The sequence below is a fragment of the Saccopteryx leptura genome, chromosome 1 (genome assembly GCF_036850995.1).
Source record: "Saccopteryx leptura isolate mSacLep1 chromosome 1, mSacLep1_pri_phased_curated, whole genome shotgun sequence".
Taxonomy (NCBI): Eukaryota; Metazoa; Chordata; class Mammalia; order Chiroptera; family Emballonuridae; genus Saccopteryx; species Saccopteryx leptura.
In genome coordinates, this window is record NC_089503.1 from 310,357,929 (window position 1) to 310,378,110 (window position 20,182).

At 50.1% G+C, this 20,182-nt stretch overlaps 1 protein-coding gene across 3 annotated transcripts; it reads left to right on the forward strand.

Moving 5' to 3' along the window:
• Nucleotides 1-7,920: 7,920 nt before the first annotated feature.
• MAFF (MAF bZIP transcription factor F) lies at nt 7,921-19,756 on the forward strand. Of its 3 annotated transcripts, none has more exons than XM_066358395.1 (3): nt 7,921-8,155; nt 17,443-17,508; nt 18,045-19,756. In XM_066358395.1, exons 2-3 carry the CDS (start codon nt 17,473-17,475, stop codon nt 18,489-18,491), a joined length of 483 nt encoding a protein of 160 aa, XP_066214492.1. In that variant the 5' UTR covers nt 7,921-8,155; nt 17,443-17,472; the 3' UTR covers nt 18,492-19,756. The 3 variants fall into 3 exon arrangements, with proteins under 3 accessions (XP_066214492.1, XP_066214490.1, XP_066214491.1); XM_066358393.1 differs by having other exon boundaries at nt 7,924-8,159; XM_066358394.1 differs by lacking the exon at nt 7,921-8,155 and adding an exon at nt 8,533-8,729.
• The last annotated feature ends 426 nt before the right edge of the window (nt 19,757-20,182 follow it).

A 20,182-nucleotide genomic window follows, 5' to 3' on the forward strand; every position in this document is an offset into this window, starting at 1 on the left:
AACTGTAAAGTCATTATGGCTGGGGTCTGTATTATGACAAAACTGTAAGGTATAGAGGGCATTGTAAGAGACACTGTTGAACTCTGTACTATAGGAAGCTTTCCGAAATGACTTTTGAGCAGGGGTGGGCAAACTATTCCGTCTGACACCTGTTCTGTAAAAGTTTTGTTGGAACACAGCCACACCATTTCTTTACATGTGTCCATACTTTCTCCAGTGGCAGAGTTGAGTAATCATGCCAGAGATCATATGGTCCACAAAGCCTGAGCTATTTCTATCTAGCCCTTTATAGAAAAAAGAAAAAACAACTTACTAACCTCTACCCCTGTTCTTAAGTTGGGTTTCAAAGGTTGAATAGGAGTTTTCCAGCTGGATTAGGAAAGGAAGAACATTCTGGGTGAAAAGGATCATATGGACAAAGGTCAACATCATGAAGTTGTGTGGCTTGTTTGGAAAACTGCAAGAGGTTGAGCATTGCTGGAACCGGGCATGTGAGCAGGTGATCAGGCAGGTGAGCGACAGAGGCCAAGCGTGCAGAGTGTCCAGAGCCAGGCTGAGGATGAGGACCTGGCCCTGCAGGCAGTGGGAGCCCCAGAAGGGTTACAAACAAGAAAGTGACATAGAAAACAAATCCCCCTGCTGCTGTGAGCAAGGTGACTGAAGGGCACAGAGGTCATGAGGCAGCTGTGTAATGATTACACTAATTATGTGGCTTCTGACTCGATGAAGGAGCCACTGGGTCTTGTGCCCTTCTCAGGAAAGAAATGAGTGCAGGTAACCTTGAGCTGTGAGGCAGTGGCCACAAGTTCCCATCCCAGGTGGGAGAGCCAGCGCTAACCAGCAAAGGCAGGATTTCCCCAGCACAGGGCTCACAGGCCAACTGTGGCCTGGGGAGAGACTGATTCTCAGGGCCTGAACCTGGGTCCTGAAGGATGGTAGGGGTTTGGAGAAGCCGAGTGGAGGGCATCTCAGGGACATGTGCCGGCAGCAACCATGCAGAGTCCGGCTTCTCAGGATGGGAGTCCAATGTGGGGTTCTTGGGGATCAGCGTGTGCAAGGACTTCATCTCTCCATTTCTGCTTCCTCCTGGGCTTCTTGTCCTCATTTTAGTTTCTCTTTTTATTTTTTTAAGATTTTATTTATTAATTTTAGAGAGGAGAGAGAGAGAGAAGGGGGGGACAGGAAGCATTAACTTGTAGTCATTGGCTCTCGTATGTGCTTTGCCCAGGTAAGCCCAGGATTTTAAACCAGAGACCTCAGCCTTCCAGGTCGATGCTTTATCCACTGTGCCACCACAGATCAGGCAAGATTTTATTATTGAATTTACAGAGAGAGGAGAGGGGTGTGTGGAGTGAGAAGTATTAACTCATAGTTGCTTCATTTTAGTTGTTCATTGGTTGCTTCTCATATGTGTCTTGACCAGGCAAGCCCAGGGTTTTGAACCAGCAACCTCAGCATTCCAGGTCAGTGCTCTATCCACTGCACCACCACAGGCCAGGCAATAATTATGAAGTACCCACTATGTGCATGATCTCTCTCTTGGTGGTATGGGGATGTGAAAGATATCTCTGTTCCTGTCCTTAGAGTTCACAATTTAATGCAAACTTGCCTCAGATATGTAGATAATTGTTTATTGTGAAAAACCAATGGGATATAAGACAGATATGGTTTTCCTGAAGAAATCATGAAATCATAGTGGATCATGTTCCAGACTGTATCAGACAGAACAGGCTAGGGAATGGTGTAGTAACAACCACACAATCTTGTTGGCTTAACACAAGTTAATGTCTTTGTTGACACCATCTGTCCATGTGGGTATGGGTGGAGGTTCTGTTTATTGGAGTCATTCAGGAACCCAGGCTGAGGGAGCTCATCCCCAACACAAGCTCTATGATCATTTGTGGCAGGGGATCAGCATGTTGTGAATCAGGCCCCAACTCTTAAAGGTACACTCAGAAGTGGCATGTGACTCTTGTGCTCACATTTCATTGGATAAAGCTTGTCACATGGCTACATCCAACTTGAAGGAAGAGGTAAATGCAGTTCTACCATGTGGCAAGAAAGAGAGAAACCAGAATAGTTGTGAATATCACAAATGACTTCTATGTTGACTGACAAGGCAACAAGGTTCTGTTTTGTTTGTGATTACAGAAACCTTCATATTTAAACTACAAATCATATTCTCAGGCAATCTCCAGCATAAAGTTTTCTAAAATGTGTATAAATTAATATGGCAATAGAACCATATCTCTAGAGATTTCTGGAAGAGGGAACTGAATAAGAGGAACAAGAAGAAAGAGATTAGAATGACTCAGGACTCCCTTGATTGAAAGTGATGGAAACTCAACTCAAGTTAGCGTACATAACTGGAAAGTAATCAGGGAATCTCCCAGAATCCAAGGGAGAGATGACCAGCTAAATGCTGGCCTCCAGGTGAACCAGGCCCTCTGCGGCCTCTGTCTTTCAGCATATACATCTTGTTCTCTGGCTTCTTCTGTCCAGGACTGAGGAAGGCAGTCTCCACACTACCCATAGGTTTTACCATCAGAAATTGACCGACTTTCTTCCTAGAAAGGATTCTAATTGGGCCACGCAAGTTGTGTGCCCACCCCTAAGCCAATCAGCTTTGGCAGGAGTTGGGAGCTAGATTGACTGCTGCCACAATCAGTTCTGGCAGCCCCTACTCTAGCTGGACGTGGGCAGAGTCATCAGAAACGAGAGAGCATGGCCCTTAAATCAGACCGGCCTAAGTTTAAGTCCTCCTCTACCAGGGATGAACTCTGTAATATTGGGCAAGTTTCTCACCTCTCAGTCTGTCAGTTTTCTCCACTGCAACATGGCGATGATAATATTTAACTCCTAAACCGGTGAGAAAAGATTAAGGGTCACTCTGCACACCACACCCAGCAACTGGGGCTGCTCGCTGAACCATACATAAATCAGTCTGTCTCCTTAGCTTTACAATGGGCTGCTCATATGTGCACCATCACTCAGCAGGAAAGACTACATGAGAAGCAAAATCTGGGCTCTAAAGACATTCAAATAATATACAAGAACAAATCATTTTTTGGATGGTTGTTTTGTTTATTAGTGGGAGAAAAGAACCAGGAAAACATATACCATGCAAACAGGTCTTAGGGTACTTAGTGCCTGGTACCCATAAAGCATCTCATAAACGCAGTCTTAGTAATAAGTATATAGTAATAGTAATAAACAGTCATAAGAAACTGGTAGGAGGCAGTGATAGTTGGAAGCACCCAGAACAAGGTAACATGCCAAAAGGTGCTGAAAGAGAGCCCCTTGACATCACTGCCGCCCAGTAGCAGGAACCACAGGAGATACAGGGACCTGGCCCAGCTGATGGAGGACTGTTCTGCCGAGAGGGGCAGGAAGACCTGAGAGTCCCAGGACAGGTGCTCACAGGGACCCAGAAACCAAATCTCAGGGCAGGAAGGGCCTCTGGAGAACAGCCCTCTGGAGAATCTTAAAGCCAGCCCTTGTTTCCTTCACCAAAGCCCAGCTTCTAGCTGTCTCACAATGTGGGATGCACTGCAAAGTCAACTTTTATTTGAAAAAAGTTTGCTGTGTTTTGAAGTTATCTAAAAACCACTGGCCTGCCCTGGCCGGATAGTTTGCTTGGTTAAAGCATTGTCCTGATACTCAAGAGGTTGCCAGTTCGATCCACGGTCAGGGCTTATACAGGAAAAGATCAATGTTTCTGTCTTTCTCTCTCTCCCTTCCTCTCTCCCTAAAATCAATCAATCAAATAAAATAAAAACCACTAACTTAATCCTACCCATTCACTGCAATTGGGGAAACTGAGGCTAGAGTAAGGAAAGCCCCATACTGGCATTAGCCAGAGTTGCTATCTGAGTTGCTATCAGTTGCTAGCAGATCCTGGCTAGGGTCAAGCCTGTCACTGTTACTGAGCACTAACTAGTGGGCCAAGCACCTACTGTGGGCCAGGGTCCTGCAGGGAGGTGCTTGAGTACAGTCTGGTGTTTTAGTAGGTAAACAGAGAGGGACCAGCTGGGCCAGTTAAAATTCTGCTGGACTGTGCTAGCAGAGGGCAGCTCCTCCCCAGAAACTGGCAACAACATCCCTCCCTGTGGCAGGAGGTGGGTGGGGGCTCTCTGCAGGGTGAAGTCATCACTGGCTTTGTGTCACTCACTGGGAAGAAACAGTTTTCTTAGAGGAAGTGTCCTAGGGGACTCCAGAAGACTCATCTCTCTCTAGCCCAATATTTATTTATTTATTTATCCATTGATTTGCAGGGGGAGAAGCATCAACTTGTTACACTTAATTGTTCCATTTAGTTGTTCCATTTGGTTGCTTCTTATATGTGTTCTAACCAAGGATTGAACCTGTGACCTCAGTGTACCAGGACAGTGCTCTATTCACTTAGCAAGATGGCCAGGCCTAGCCCAATGTTTATTGATCATTTATTCCATACTAGGTACTGTGCCAAATGCTTATAAGTGTGAACACTTTAAATTGTTTTACAATCCATGAAATAGGCACTGTCAGTAAGTCTGGCTTACAAAGGAGGAAACTGAGGCAGGGAGAAGTTAAAACAGCTAGTGAGGGGTAAGGCTAGGAGTTGAGTACACAGGCTAACTTGAGAGCCTCTACTTTAGCTCCTACTTTGGAGGGGGAAAAACAACTTTTTTATTAAAACAAAAATTGCAGGAATAATAGAGAATTTCTGTATGTTCTTCTCTCAGATTCCCCAATTATTAATATTTTATTATATTTTAATAATCACTTATCCCAGTATCATCTATCTATTATCTATCTATCTATCTATCTATCTATCATCTATGTTTGTTCTGAACCATTTGAAAGTGAATTGAAAACACGATAACCCCTTATTTAGAAATACTCTGGTGTGTATTGCCTAAAATCCTTGTCTTACATGACCACAGGACAAGGACCAAAGTCAGGAAGTTAACATTGATACAATACTATTATCTAATCTACAGACCTTCTTCGGATTTTACCAGTTATCTTAATAATGTCCTTATAGCAAAAGGAAATCCGAACCACACATTGCAGTTAGTGGTCGAGGCTCCTCAACTCCTTTAACCTGAAACAGTTCCGCAGTCTTTCTTTGTCTTTCATGATGTTGCCACATTTTTAAGCATACAGTCCAGAAATTTTATAGAACTTCTCTTGGTTTAAATTTATCAAATGTTTTGTATGAATTTTTGGCAGGTATGCCAGCAGAAATGATGCTGTGTCCTTCTCAGAGCATCGTTTAGGAGAAAGACCTGTCAGTTTCTCCCATTACTGGTGATATTAACTTTGTTCATTTAGTTAAAGATAGCCTTTGCCAGGTTTCTCCACTACAGAGTTACAATCTTTCCATTTGTAATTAATAATTGCCTTCAGGGCAACACTTTAAAACTATGTAAATACCATGTTTCAGAATTTTCCTATCCATTGATACTTCTTGTTGAAATCAATTATTACTATGGTGGTTGCCTAATCATCATTTTCTAACTCCATCATTCCTTCTCCTTATTCATATGGGACTCATGGTTTCTTCTCTTATTCAATAGTTTATAATCCATCACTACTGTAATTTCTTTTGATGCTCAAATTGTCCCAGATTTGGCCAGTAAAAACCCCTTCAAGCCAGAAAGCTCCCAGTTTCAAATATGACATTGCATCCATCCATGTTCCTTGATCTTGACCAAAAAGGGAGCCACATGTGTGGGAAACATTCCCTGCTGTGTGGATTACTAAGGCGCTGACAACCTAATTCAGGCAGGCTGGGGATGGAAGCAGTGGTTTTAGGCAGCATGATGTCTAGGGCTGTTGTGTAGTCCAATGGGTAATCCCCAGTGACTATTTGAGCACCTCCTAAGGCCTCGGCCCTTGAGAAGGTCATAGAATATGAGAAGTGGAGGAAACCAACAATCACAATTGTACAATTTCTAAAATAGAGAATTTTTATACCCCAAGAGGTAACATGATTGGTCCTCATAGATATGTAAAAGTACAGCAAGTGGGCAATCTTGGGGGTGGGTTGGGGATAAATTGTTTGAGTGCCAGATAAAGCTGCCCCATAATTTGGTCACTTGGGAAGCTAGTGGGCCAGTGTGCATATGAAAACCAAGGCTTTTTGGGTGGTATGGAATAGATGTCACAATCCCAGGTGAACCAAGGCTCAGAGGCAGGAAAGCATAACAAGGGCTCTGAAATCAAGTTAAATTATATCAAAGAAAGGGACAGCCTTGATCAAGGGAAGGGATCTTCTAGTTGGGGAGGTCCAATGCCCTGGGCAGTAAAATAAGGTATGTGCTCTGACATCAGCTACACAGAAGAGATGACTCTTGAAGTGACAGCAGGCACTTGAGGCAATGAGAACAGCAATGGAAAGGGAGAATAAATGGCAATACTCCCTTACTTGGCCCTCAAAGCTTCCTTTCTGGATAGATCTCCAGGCAATGAACATATCCCTTAAACTATGCCAGGCCCCACATAGGTAGGCATAACCCTAAACATCTAGACCTGGAACCAGTCAGACCTGACCTGGATTCAAATTCCAGTTCTTATACTTTCTAGCTGTGTGACTTTGGCAAGTCATTTTACCTCTCAGAGCTTCCACTTACTTATTTCCTCAACTGAGAGCTTACTCTGTGTTAAGCAGTGTTCTAGGCACAAGACTTGCAATGGTGAACAAGATAGTCAAGGCTCTACCCTCATGAAACTTCAATCAGGTTGGAGAAGACAGATACTAAATAGTAAGCAAACACTAACAGAATAATACCTTATGGAGTTATTAAGGTTATATAAAAACAAATTTTACAGGTGAGGGCTCCTTTAGCCAGGGAAGTTAGGAAGAACCTCTTTGAGGCAGTGACATCTGAGCTGACCTGAAAGATGAGAAAGAGCCTGGCAGTGAACAGAAGAGGAAACAGCAAGTGCAAAGGACCTGTAGCAGGAGTGAACTTGGTGTGTTTGAGGAACAGGAAGGAGAGCAGTGTGGCTTAAGAGTAGTGGGTGAGGGCAGAGGCGCAGGATGTGAGGCTGGAGAGTTGGTGAGAGGCCAGAGGGCTTAGGGCCTTGTAGGCCAAGGGAGGAGTATAGTTTATATTCTAAAAGCACAGGGAGGCTAGAGAGAGAGTGGCAGTGTATGAAACAAGTTGATCTTTGCTTTGAGAAAAACGTTGTCTGGTGTGTGAAGAAAATCTTTAGAAACAAAGTGGGGAAGCTGTCAGGAGGCTGCTGCCCTTGTGTAGGTAAGTTGATGATGGTGCCTGGACCATGTGGTAGGACTGGGGGTGGAGAGAAGTTGTCGGAATGATTTTGGAGGTAGAGCCAGGTTGACTCATGATGTATGTAGGGAAGAAGGGAGAAAAAGGGATGGAGCAGGGCTCTTAGGACCCGGCTTGAACAACTGAGATGGGGAGACTGCAGTTGTGGGTTACCGGGATAGGGTTGACGATCAGGAGGTGGAGTTCGGCTATGAAGCATTTGCAGTCCCCATCTGGCACCCACGTGGAGGTGCGCAGTGGGCACTTGGATATGAGTCTGGAACTCAGAGAAGCTGTTTCGCTCTAGAAATACAAATGTGGAGCTCATGGGCTTATAGATGGCATTTAAAACCACGGGACTGGATGAGCTCATCATGGCAGAAGGTGTATGTCGAGAGGAGAAGAGGCTTGGACTGTCCACTGCAAAATAAGCCAAATGACACTTCCACTCACGCGGCTCTCGCGATGTGTCACGTGAACGCATCCAGCCTAATAGAGCTTGAGAACCCACAGGGTGGGGCCTCGGTGTGGGCGGGCCTAAGTGGGGCCGGGCAGGGGCGGGCCTGAGGAGCCTAGAGGCCGCTCCTAACGGGGGGGGGGGGGGGGGGGGGGGAGTGTAGCCGGGGAGGTGACGTCACCGCATGACTGAGTTTTTATGAATGAAAGGAATCCTGTGAGTGAGTAATTCCGGGAAGCTCGCCTTACAACTTCGTGCGGCCCCCTGCGCCACCCGCCCCACAACAAAACTCGGCGCGTCGCTCTCAGGAGCCAGGCGCGGAGCGACTGGCTGCCGGGACCGGAGGGGAGACGGACCAGGGCGCGGGCTGGGACAGCAGCCCGGACGGCAGCGGGACCCGCGTGTGCCAGCGGCGCTAGGCGAAGCAGGCCGAGAGGCGGGTGAGGAGCGCCGGTCCGAGTCGGGAACGACGCGCGCGCGGGACCCCGAGGCGACAGGGTCTCCGCGCCCCGTGAAGGTTCCTGTGACGGGGCTCTGGGGCCGGCCCCGTCGGTGCCCTGGTGTACCCTTCGCCCGGACAGCTGTCGAGGGGGAGGGGCAGAGGTCCGGGGACCAAGTCGGGGCCGGAGCAAGCTTGGCAGGGTTCGGGGGTGATGGGCCCCTTTTGGGGGCGCCGGCCGGCAGGCGGCGAGGCCGGCAGGAAGGGGGATCGCAGGCTGGCGAGCGTCTGCGTCCGCCCAGGCGGGACCGGGGGCGGTGTGCGCACGTACGTGACTCGGTGAGAACAGTTCCTGGACCGGTGCCCGCAAGCCGGGCGTGCTCGGTTTGTTTACGTCCAAGGGCGTGCGTGTGTGTGTGTGTGTGTGTGTGTGTGTGTGTTCGTGTTCTCTGGCCTGTGTCCTGAGTATCTTGCCTGATGCGTGAGCGCGCGGTGTACCGTGGAGAGAGAGAGAATGTGTCCACCCGTGCGCTCCTAGGCGGGTGAGGACCCTGGAGGCTGTGTATTAGCGGTGCGTACCTTGAAAAGTGTGCCCAACGAGTAAAGGCGGAACAGGGGCCTGAGCTCGGGAAGCGGCCCTGTTCTTGGTCACACGGGGTCCGGGAATTCTTGCCCGGGCTGTCCCCTTTCCACCAGTCTGTGGTGGCCGGGCCCTTGCTCTCCCCGGAGTTTCCCAGGCCTGGGGACATGTGGCCTCAGTGTTTGTCCCCTGCCCTGAGCCTGCAGCCACAGGGTGGGAAAAGTATTCAAGACCCCAATGGCAGGGCTGAGGGTGAGGTGAGGGGCCACCCTCCCCCCCCCCCCAGCACCCTGGCGGGTGGCACCACCCAAATACTTGTTTCAGGTTTCCCAGCTACAGTACTCTGGGAAGGTGCACCCTGGACTCTCCTTCATCCTCAGGGTCTCCCATCCCTTCAGTCTCAGGAGGAGGTGGAAAGGCCAGAACACCCTTAGCAAAGTGGGGAGGTAGGAAGGACTCCCAGGGTTCCTTTATTTGGTGGCTACTCTCACTGGTCTAAGGTTCTGGAACTTGAACCTACTGGGTCTGGGAGGGTGAGACTGGAGGATGGGGTGGAGCTGGTTTCTGTCCTGGTGGTTTCAATTACATGTGGGACTAGTCAGACATCCTGCTGATGCCTGGACCTGAGGAGCTAGTTGAGGACCTGGGCCAGCCTGAGTTCTGAGTCCTCAACCTTGGTAGGCATAGTCAACAGGTAGTAGGACAGGTGGTCTTGGTACCCAACCTAGCCCTAACTCCCTCTCTCAGCCCCGCAGAAAGCTTCCACTTAGCCCAGTAGCCTAAGGGATGGGCTGGAGGCTAGAATTCCCTGGTCCTATCCTACCCTCCCTTTCTTCCCACCCATGGGGCTACAGAATCATGGGGAGTGGTCAATTGAGCTTGCTGGGATGAAGAACCAGATATCTTTTCACTTTGAATCTTAGAGCCCTGATAAGCTCTGCTACCACTATAGGGACCCTCAGTATTCCCATCTGCAGCAGGAACTAGAGAACATCGAGGTGGCAGGATGGGGGTAAAATGTGGGAGGTATGGCAGCCTCTACACATAGCCTGTTTTCCAGGGGAACTATGGGAGAGACTGCAGAGCCAATAGCTCCAGGCCAAGGCCAGGGATGTCCAGGAATGTGTGGGGTTCAAGTAAAAGAGGTGGCCACCACAAGCACGAGAACCAGTCAGGCCCATCCTCAAAGCTGCACAGGAAACATCCCTGAGTAGGGCTGGGGGTCAGGGGATGAGGGGAAGGGGCTGGTTGGCTCACTCACTGGTGGAAAGCTAACACTGAAAGGTTTAACCTCCTATTGGCTCATCCCTGGCTCTTCACTAGGGCCTGGGACCCCATGGGGGTCCCTTGGCTCCTGTGCCTCTCTCAGTCCTGATGTTTTTAGTCCTCATTGCCATGAAGCCTGTCATGGCCAGATGCTGGGAATGCAACCATGACTAAACCAGACCCAGAGCCTGTCCTCTGGGAGCTTACTGTTGATAAGAGAAGACAAGTTAAAGGAAGAGCCACCAAATGATATACAAAACCACAGCGGAGCTGGGTGGCATGAGAAGGAAGTCATTGTGGTTTGCAAGTATAGGCATACCTCGTTTTTTGCACTGTTTTATTGTGCCTTTTTTTTTTTTATTGTGTACTGCGTTTTTACAAATTGAAGGTTTTTTTTGTGTGTGTGAGAGAGAGAAAGAGAGAGAGACAGAGAGGGACAGAGAAGGGAGAGAGATGAGAAGCATCAGTTCTTCGTTGTGGCACCTTAGTTGTTCATTGATTGCTTTCTCATATGTGCCTTGACTGGGGGGGCTACAGCAGACCGAGTGACCCCTTGCTCAAGCTGGTGAGCTGTGCTCAAACCAGATGAGCCCACGCTCAAGCCAGTGACCTTGGGGTTTAGAACCTGGGTCTTCTGTGTCCCAGTTTGACGCTCTATCCACTGCGCCACTGCCTTGTCAGGCACAGATTGAAGGTTTGTGACAACCCTATGTCTAGCAAGTCTATAAGTGCCATTTTCCCAACAGACTCAAATGATGGTTAGCATTTTTTTTTTATTTTATTTATTCATTTTAGAGAGGAGAGAGGGGAGGGAGGGGGAGAGAGAGAGAGAGAGAGAGAGAGAGAGAGGAGAGAGAGGAGAGAGAGAGAGAGAGAGGAGAGAGAGAGACGGGGGGAGGAGCTGGAGGCATCAACTCCCATATGTGCCTTGACCAGGCAAGCCCAGGGTTTCGAACTGGCAACCTCAGCATTTCCAGGTCGACGCTTTATCCACTGCGCCACCACAGGTCAGGCATGGTTAGCATTTTTTAGCAACAATTTTTTTTTTTTAATTTTTATTTATTTATTTATTTTTTACAGAGACAGAGAGAGAGTCAGAGAGAGGGATAGACAGGGACAGACAGACAGGAACGGAGAGATGAGAAGCATCAATCATTAGTTTTTTGTTGCGCCTTGCTACACCTTAGTTGTTCATTGATTGCTTTCTCATATGTGCCTTGACCGTGGGCCTTCAGCAAACCGAGTAATCCCCTGCTTGAGCCAGCAACCTTGGGCCCAAGCTGGTGATCTTTTGCTCAAACCAGATGAGCCTGCGCTCAAGCTGGCGACCTCGGGGTCTCTAACCTGGGTCCTTCCACATCCCAGTTTGACGCTCCATCCACTGCGCCACCACCTGGTCAGGCTAAATTTTTAAATTAAGATATGTATATTTTAAAAGACAATGCTATTGCACACTTAATCGACTACAGTATAACGTTTATATGCACTGGGGGGAAAATCATGTGACTTGCTTAATTGTGATATTTGCTTTATTGCAGTAGTCTGGAACCAGACCCATAATATCCCCAAGGTATGCCAGTAACAGGGCTCTAACTTATCCAAGGTGATCAAGGAAGGTTTTCCTAAGAAGGTGACAAGTGAGCCAGGTTGTCAGATGAAGTGAGTGATGATTATTTGTGAAGCCCTTGAAGACAGGGGCTGTGGTTTCATCCTTGGCCCTTTGGGGCCTTCAGAGCCTGGCACAGAGTAGGTGCTTCTTGATGTTGGCTGCTGAATGAATGGGCCCTGGATCCAAGAGGATCCTGAGAGATAATAGAGAATGAGCATTGTAAAGGCTGGAAGTCCCCACTTTATGAGCTAGAGGAGAGGCTGGCATCACAGGGTTTTGAAATGGGCCAAACATAGGTTTGTAGGCTTGTATCAGTAATGATCCTTCTGACAGCTCTAGGGAGAGGACAGATGGTGGGGTCAGTGGTGGAAGCAGGCAAGACCAGAAGCCAGTGAGGAGGCAGCTATGGTTATGGTTCAGCTGAAAGAGGAAGTGGTCTCTGGCTGTGCAGGTTGAGCAGAGAGATGGTCAAAGCTGACAGTGTCTGAATTTGTGTTCTCATACCCCTGCCTCCAGGAAGTCCTCACTGACTTCCTTTCTCTTCCTGTAGGACCTCCACTCTGCTAGTCGTCCTGGAACTCTATTTTGAGCCAGAATCAGACACTCTAAACTCCAGTCAAGAAGGTACCTTAGGCTTGGTGGAGGTTTGGCATGTTGGGAAACAGGCCCAGAGAGAGGGAATGGCATACATGAAGTCATGGCAGAACTGAGTGTGTGGCAGAACTGGAGCTGGATCCCTGGGCTCCTGTTTCCCTGAGGTGCTGAGTTCCCCAGCTTTGCTTCTCTTTCAAGCTGGGAGGAGGCTCCACCAGTGCTCGCTGCCAAGGCCTGGGAAAACACATTTTTTCCCTCTGTCCTCACAGAGGAAGCGGAATGGCTCAGCAGCCAGAGAGGAGCCCATGCCAGTGGGTGGGCCGTCTGCAGAACGGACTGAGTGGACTGGTAGAGTGACAGGGAGGGACCTGTTGGAAGGCTTGTGGCTGCAGACTGGGCAGGGCAGCTGTCAGTCCCCCAAGAGTAAGTTCATTCTCCAAGTCTCCAAAAGAATGTTAGGAACCTGTAGCCCCTGGAGGTTGCTCTGTAACCTCAAAGGGAAGAAGTGGGGGGTGTACGGTGAGGGTGGGGGAGAGTGTGGTGGCTGGCACTGAAGAGAGTGCCCACCACTGTCACCAAACAGCTGCTTGATTGTCTCAGTAACAGAACAAGGTTGGATCATCCACTTCTCAGACCCAAGGTCTGCCTACCATACTGGCCGAGGCAGTCCAGAGAAGGGCCGAGACCGTGGCTTATAGCCCAGCAGCCCTGGCTGGGGGTTAAAGGCTGAGAGCCTGAGGTTATCAGAGAGTTCCCCCTTCTTGTGACTTTCGCTCTGTGATTGCCTGACTTTGCTGAGCTAGGGACATTCCTGCGCAAACATGAGTGCCTCAGCTGACAGCCAGGATGTGGGTGAGGGGGCTGAGGCTAGACCAGGAGGAGAAGGAGGAAAGGAGAGAACAGGTTCAGAGCCTCCCTAGGGCCTAAAATACTAAGAACGACAGCCAGCCCACTGGTCGGGACCTTCACCCATTACATAGAGTGGGGGCTGGCCAACAGTTTTCACCTCTCTGGCTTACTTTAGTGGCTGTGTTGAGAAGGATTCTGAAGCTGTGTCCAAGTTCAGTGGAAAACTGCTGTGCTGAGAAAGGTTTGGGGAAAAGTGCTATGGTTGATTAGTGATGTCTGTGGTGAGAGCGGAGTGGGTATGGTGGTGAGATAAGCCAACCATTTGCTACTTCGGATCTGGTCTAAGCCACTTGTATTTTACACACTAATACTATTATAATTGTCCCCACTTTACAAGTGAGGAAACCAAGGCCCCGAGGAAAAAAAAACTTGTCCAGGCCTCCAAGGTTCTGCATCAGCCATAGCATCCAATGCTCAGCACCCAGAACCCAACAGGATCTCAGATAACCTATGTAGGGAGAGGTCTATGTATGTAGCCCAGACTGCCAGTGTCACCTAACACACAACTCCCCCAACAGCTGGCAAGGCGGCCGGGCTATCTGTATTCATCTGCATATCCCTAGTAGACCCAACACAAATCCTGGCACATCAGAGCAGGGTGCCCTTGGAGACCGGCAAGTCCAGCCTCCTCTCTACAGAGGTGGGAAACACAGAGAGGGTGACTTGTGAGGGCCATTTTGGGAGAAGACATGGGGATTGGCATGGCCTCAGTCCGGGTGCCTCCTCCTTTTAGCTGTGTGACCCTGGACTGCAATATTGACCTCTCTGGGCATTATCTCACAGGGTTGTTGGGAGGAGCAGCGTGATGACAATGTGAAAGAGACCAGGACTTATGTTTAGGATCCCTCCTGATTTAGAGGGAAGGAGCCACTCACTTGCAGTGTGACTTAGGCAGGAGATGTCCCTGTCTGGGTCTCCTCCACCCCTCCCCTTGGGTAAAGGGAAGAGGAAGGGCTTTTCTGTGTGACCCCGGCCAGCAGGGAGATGCTGAGTGGAAGTGAGGTCCCCATGATTGCTATAGACCTAACCCCTCCTGAACAGACTCAACTACTCTCATAACCCTCCGGTGCTCACTGACCACCACCATTGGCTCCACCAAAACCCTGAGAGCGGGTATTGTTCTTACAGATGAGAAAGTGGAGACCCAGAGAGGTTGAATAGCTTGCTCAAGGCGACATGGCCTGGAAAACAGACATGATACTCAAACATAGGCTTGACTCTTAATCCAGTGCTTCTTTCCGTGTGCCCCATGCTTGAGCCGGGGGCCAGGCATCATGAAGACAGAACCTGTGCTGCTCTCCTCCTCTCCTCCTGCACAGGCTGGTGTCTGCATACCAGCCCTGCCATGCAGAAGCCAGGAGGCAGATGAAGAAGAGGAAAAATTGGAGATGAGGCCAGGGGTTTTTTCTCTCAATGATACTCAGCTGGGCTTGGGCTTGGCACTTGGTTCAGACACTGACAAGCTAGGTGATGGACAGTGTCAGAGACTGCTCCACCCATACCTCACTGGTGCCTGGTTCCTGCCTTGGAGTAGACAAGGAAGCAGACCATTATAACGCAGGGGAGAAGTACTGGGCAGATAGTGCCTAACAAGTGCTATAGGGGTCAGGAAGGGCTTCTGGGAGGAGGAGGAGGTGTCTACACCCAGAGCAGAAGGATGAGTAGAAGTCTCCCAGATAAAGTAAGGGGAGAAGTGTCACAGGGTGTGGGGCGGCCCAGACGCAAAGCGTGGGGTGAGAGGAAGTGAAAGAAATTCCACGTGGCTGGAATGCAGAACGGAAGTGGACGGTGGTGGAAAATGAGCCTAGGAGCCCTGACGGTGGGCCTGGACGCTGTCCCCAGGATAGGGAGCCATGGAAGGTCAGCATCTGGGTGATGACACGGTCAGGTTCACGTGGTGGAAAGAGCCGCCGGTGCTGTGTGGAAGATGAGCAGACTGCCAGCACCTCCTGAGGGGTGTGAGTGTTGGGGGAAGGTGGCCATTTAAGAGGCCTGCATTGAAGGGTAGCATTGGTGGTGGGGGGGTAGGATGGTCTGCAGGTGGTGTCTGTGACACGTTAGGGTCCTGACTTGGGACTTTCTGGGCCTCAGTTTCCCTCAGCTATACCACAAGAAGCCTGGGTGGCTCCAAAGACCCTCCTTGTCCAAGGGCCAGGATGGCTGCTTTTGTCAGGGGATCTCTTGAACTACCAACTTCCCTTTCCTGCCTCACTCCTCGCTTCCCTCTGGGGTGTCAGATCCCCTGGCTGTGTGGGCTGGGAGGAGCTGGGGGATTTCTAAGAAGCCCTGGACTGTCCCCACCTCAGCCTGAGTCACACTGAGAATTCAGCAACCATTACTTGAGCTTCTGTCCTGTGCCCGACACTGCTCTAAGTACTGGGGAGAGCAGCAGACAGGACGAGATCCCTGCTGTCGTAAGCGGGCATTCCAGTGGGGAGACAGACACTGAACAAATAGGTAAAATACATGTGGGGAGGAACAATTACATATAGTGAGAAGTGCTACAGAGTAACACGAGGTCGGGAAGGGAGACAGGGAGAGAGAGAGAGAGAGAGAGCGAGAGAGAGAGAGAGAGAGAGAGAGAGAGAGAGAGAGAGAGTGTGTGTGTGTGTGTGTGTGTGTGTGTGTTTATCCGGGGTTGGGAATTCTAAATTGAGTGAGGACATGACATTTAAGAGAGACCTGCAGGAATAAGGAAGCAAACTTGATGGCTATTTAGGAATAGGATGCTGGGCAGGTGGACTATCCAGGGCACAGGCCTGGGGAGCATGTGTGGTCAGTTTCAGGAGGTGGGTGCAGCTGGCACAGAGGGAGGGAAGGGGAGCAGAACATGCACTACTGTCAGAGAGTCATTCGCCGAGGCCACAGCAAGTGGTTTCTTGTGAGCCACTGTGATGACTTTGGCTATAACCAGAGTGAGATGGGAGCCACAAGAAGGCCCTGAAAGATGAGTAACATGATCTTACTTAACAGCCAACCACCCTGTATCACCCATGGGGAAACTGAGGCACAAAGAGGTTAACTGATGTGCCAGAATGCCACAGCTAGTGAGTGGGACAACCTCTGATAGGCCCCAGTGTCTCTGGTGGCAGAGTCCATTCACTTTTTCCATTTTTCCAGTGTCTCTGAGAGACACATGGGCCTGCCAGAATGGGTCAGAGGCCAGCCCCACAGATTGTTCAGGGAACCAAGGTCTAGCCCAGGGTTTCCCCCGTGGCTTCACTCCATCAAACTGGGTATTGCTATGGGAACTGACAAGATGCCATGTCTCAGATCCCCTCCTGTCCTGTTCTCATTTGCTCCTCACCGCCATCACATTCCCATGGTCATTCTCAGATGAGGAAACTAGCTAAGAATGAATGGGAGAGAAAAGCCCAGTGGCTGTGGATACAGAGGATTGCCGCTTTAAAGGGAACTCTGGAAGACAATCCCATTCAAGACCCAGAGCAATGAACCTGGCCCATAGAATGTACCCTCCACATCTTCGCAATACCAAGACATGCCAGGGCAGTGCTGAATTGGCTCTAGGAAGCCCTCAGATGGGGGAAGCTTTTCCAGAACACAGGTCTGGAGAAGGGAGGCTTGTGCAGGGGGAAGGGAGGGGAATGGGTTTATTGTATTTTGATGGGGTGCTGGTTGGACTTGTGTAATAGCATTGACTAGTACATTTGTGCTCTGTGCACTTTTCTGTATGTAGTTTATACTTAATGAAGAGATTAAAAAAATACACATGTTTGGTTCCCATGTGGAGGAATGGCTGGGGGAGAAGGGGGTCCATTCACTTGGTGCAAACTTATTGAGAACTTACTATGTGTCAGGCATTGATTTAGGCATATTGATGCAGTGATAGGACAGGCAAGGCCTTGACCCTCATGGACTTAAATTTTGGTAGAGAAGGTGTGGGAGGGAGAGGAACAGACCATAAACAAGTCATCAAATATAAAATAATTGCTGAAGAGGTGACTGTTAGCAGCGTTAGTAAATGGGGCTGTATGATAAGACACAAGGCGGTATTTTAGCCAGATAGTTAGACCTCTTTGAAGCGGTGGCATTGAGCAAAGATTTAAACGATGAAGAGTTGCTTTGGGGAGATGAAAGGGAAGAGAATGGCAAGTGCAAAGGCCCTGAGGCTGAAACAAGCCATTCAAGTAGGCCAGGTGGCTGGATCACTGGGACAGAGGAAAGTGGTGTAAGATGAGTTCCTAGACAACAGGGGCCTTGAATGCCAAGGAGTGAGTTTGAATTTTAAGCGTGTGCGTGTGTGTGTGTGTGTGTGTGTGTGTGTGTGTTTGTGTAAAAATGACCTTGGCCTTATCTCTCCCCTAGATCTCGGCTCAGAGGGTGCCTTCTGCAAACATGTCTGTGGATCCCTTATCCAGCAAAGCCCTGAAGGTGAGGAGGCAGCCTCAGTAGTCCCCGGTCCTCCCCCTCCTTCCCTGCCCAGGCTGAGCTCTCCACCTCAATTTCCCCTTCAGTACCTGGAATCCCCAAGAGCAACTCAGCAGGCTTCAGGCATTCATGAGGCCAAGGCTGGGAACTAGGAGGCCTGGGCTCTGGTCTGTGTCCCCCTCAGGCAGGTCACTTCCCTCTCTGGACCTGCTTCCCCAACAGGACAATGCCCACGGGCTGCAGGACTTCCAGAAGTGCTTTCCTGGGTTTCTTTGGCCTGGTCACTGGGTTAGAATTTGGGCTAAGCTCTGGGGTGGCTCCTTGTGTATTCAGATCTTGGTTTGGCCCCGTTTCCCCTTACGGATTCCTGCCCCACGCTGGGGTCTTGGAACAAGTCCAGCCACCACTTCCGTGCCATGGAGGTGGAAGGAGAGACGTCTCCAGCACCTGATGCGTGTCAGGCCAAGGGCTCAGGGCCCACAGACATGGGCGCGAACCTGGGCCTCAGTTTCCCCATGCGCCCACCGCCCTTCCCGCAGATCAAGCGCGAGCTGAGCGAGAACACGCCACACCTGTCTGACGAGGCGCTGATGGGGCTGTCAGTGCGCGAGTTGAACCGGCACCTGCGTGGGCTCTCGGCAGAAGAGGTGACGCGGCTCAAACAGCGGCGCCGCACGCTCAAGAACCGCGGCTACGCGGCCAGCTGCCGCGTAAAGCGCGTGTGCCAGAAGGAGGAGCTGCAGAAGCAGAAGTCTGAGCTGGAGCGCGAGGTGGACAAGCTGGCGCGCGAGAACGCCGCTATGCGCCTGGAGCTCGACGCGCTGCGCGGCAAGTGCGAGGCATTGCAGGGCTTCGCGCGCTCCGTGGCAGCCTCCCGCGGACCCGCCGCGCTCGTGGCGCCCGCTAGCGTCATCACCATCGTCAAGTCGACTCCGGGCCCGAGCTCTGGCCAGGCCCCTGGGCCCGCCCCCGCCGCCTGCTCCTAGTGCCTGCTGCATCCCGACCACGCCCCTACTCCAAACCACACCCCTTTGACCCCATCTTCCTTCCCAAAGTGCTTAAGCACAACCTCTGTCTCCAGGTGCCATATCTCTGCAGCCACCAGCCCCCGTGGTTATCACAAGTTCTCTTCCCGGAACCTGTCTTCCTCATGTGGCCCCAGAAACTGGGACCTCATGGCCTTGGGACGGGGCAACTTTGGTGAGATAAGAGGGAGGGTGGGGTTGGGGTCAAGGGTCTCCCTTGGCTGAAAATTCAGCCGTCTTAGATTAGAAAGGGGATACAGAGTGGATTAGATTAGAGAAGAACCATCGAAGAGAAGAGGGCCACCCCTCATTTTGTAAACTGCTCAGATTGTGCCAGTGGCCCCTCCCCATCCTTCTGGGATTCAGCACTAGATTTGATCCTGTATCTGTCTTGTGGGACTGTCTGGCTGGTGAGCTGATGCTCCTACCTCTGCTTTGAGGCTGGGGAAATCACCTAGTGGAGCCCAATTAACAGGTGAGGAAACAGGCCTCCCGTGAATGGGCCACATATGCTTAATGATTGAGCTGGAACTGCAAATCATCCCACTGCTGTCCTGCGATTCCAGCCATAGTCGTCAGGGTGACAGTGGACAGGGACGGAAAATGGGTGGAAGGGCTTCCATGGCCTGGGAGACGGCTCTCTGTGAGCCAAGATAAGAGAAGTAGAGGGAGAGAGAATGTGATGCAGATGGAAGAGAGGGAAGGAGCCGGCCAGCCAGAGAGGGGACTGAGCAGGTGGAGAGATGAGAAGACAGATCCTGTAGTCTTGCAGCCTGGGTTGGGGCGTCCTAAAAAGGGAAGGGTCCTACCTCTTCCCCTGTGACTGTCCATCCTGGGTTAGGGACTGACCACTGCCATTGATTGTCCTGGGAAGCTCAGCCCCACCCTCCGCCCACACTGTATACAACTGCCCTCCCCGCTTGTTTATTTATTGCACGAATCTAAGTTATTCTCTTCAGCCAGAGCCCTAAAGCGTCCACTCCCTGGGAGAAGTGGTATGTGGCCCTGAGCTGGACTTTATATTTTATACCTGCAAATAATTCACATTTTATCTTATATTTAGGGAAAGCCAGATGGCAACAACCAAAAAAATGTTTTAAAAATAATTGCCCAGACCCTAGAATTTATTTATTTTCTGACTTACAGTAAGCGAGTTACCCGCCTTCTGTATTTTGTAGATTTCTTGAATAAAATCAAGTTCTCTTTTTCCACAGTGAAGAAGTATATGCCCTGAGTTGTAGTTTTTTTTTTTTGGGGGGGGGAGTTTCTGAATGAGGGGCCTAAGATGGAGTAGTTCTGATTTTTCACCCCAGGCAGGACCTGCTGTTGGGTGGGTTAGCAGAAATTTGCCAATAAAACCTATGCACCATCACTAGCTCTTGCATGGGCTGGGGCTGAGCTGGAGATGGAAACCCAGATGGGTGGTGCCAAAATATCTGTCCTTCCATCTGGGTGCCTGAGCCAAGGATCGTCCTTGGAAAAGGCAAAGCCAAGAGCACAATGACATGTAGGGTTAAATTTCCTGGGCATCCTTTCACTGAAAATACAGTCCCGCCCAGAACGGAAAATTCCCAGATTGAAAAGTAATCTTTCCAACACTTTCACGTGGAGGTCTGATTTTCTACAGCCAACTAGAAAATACTTTCCTCATG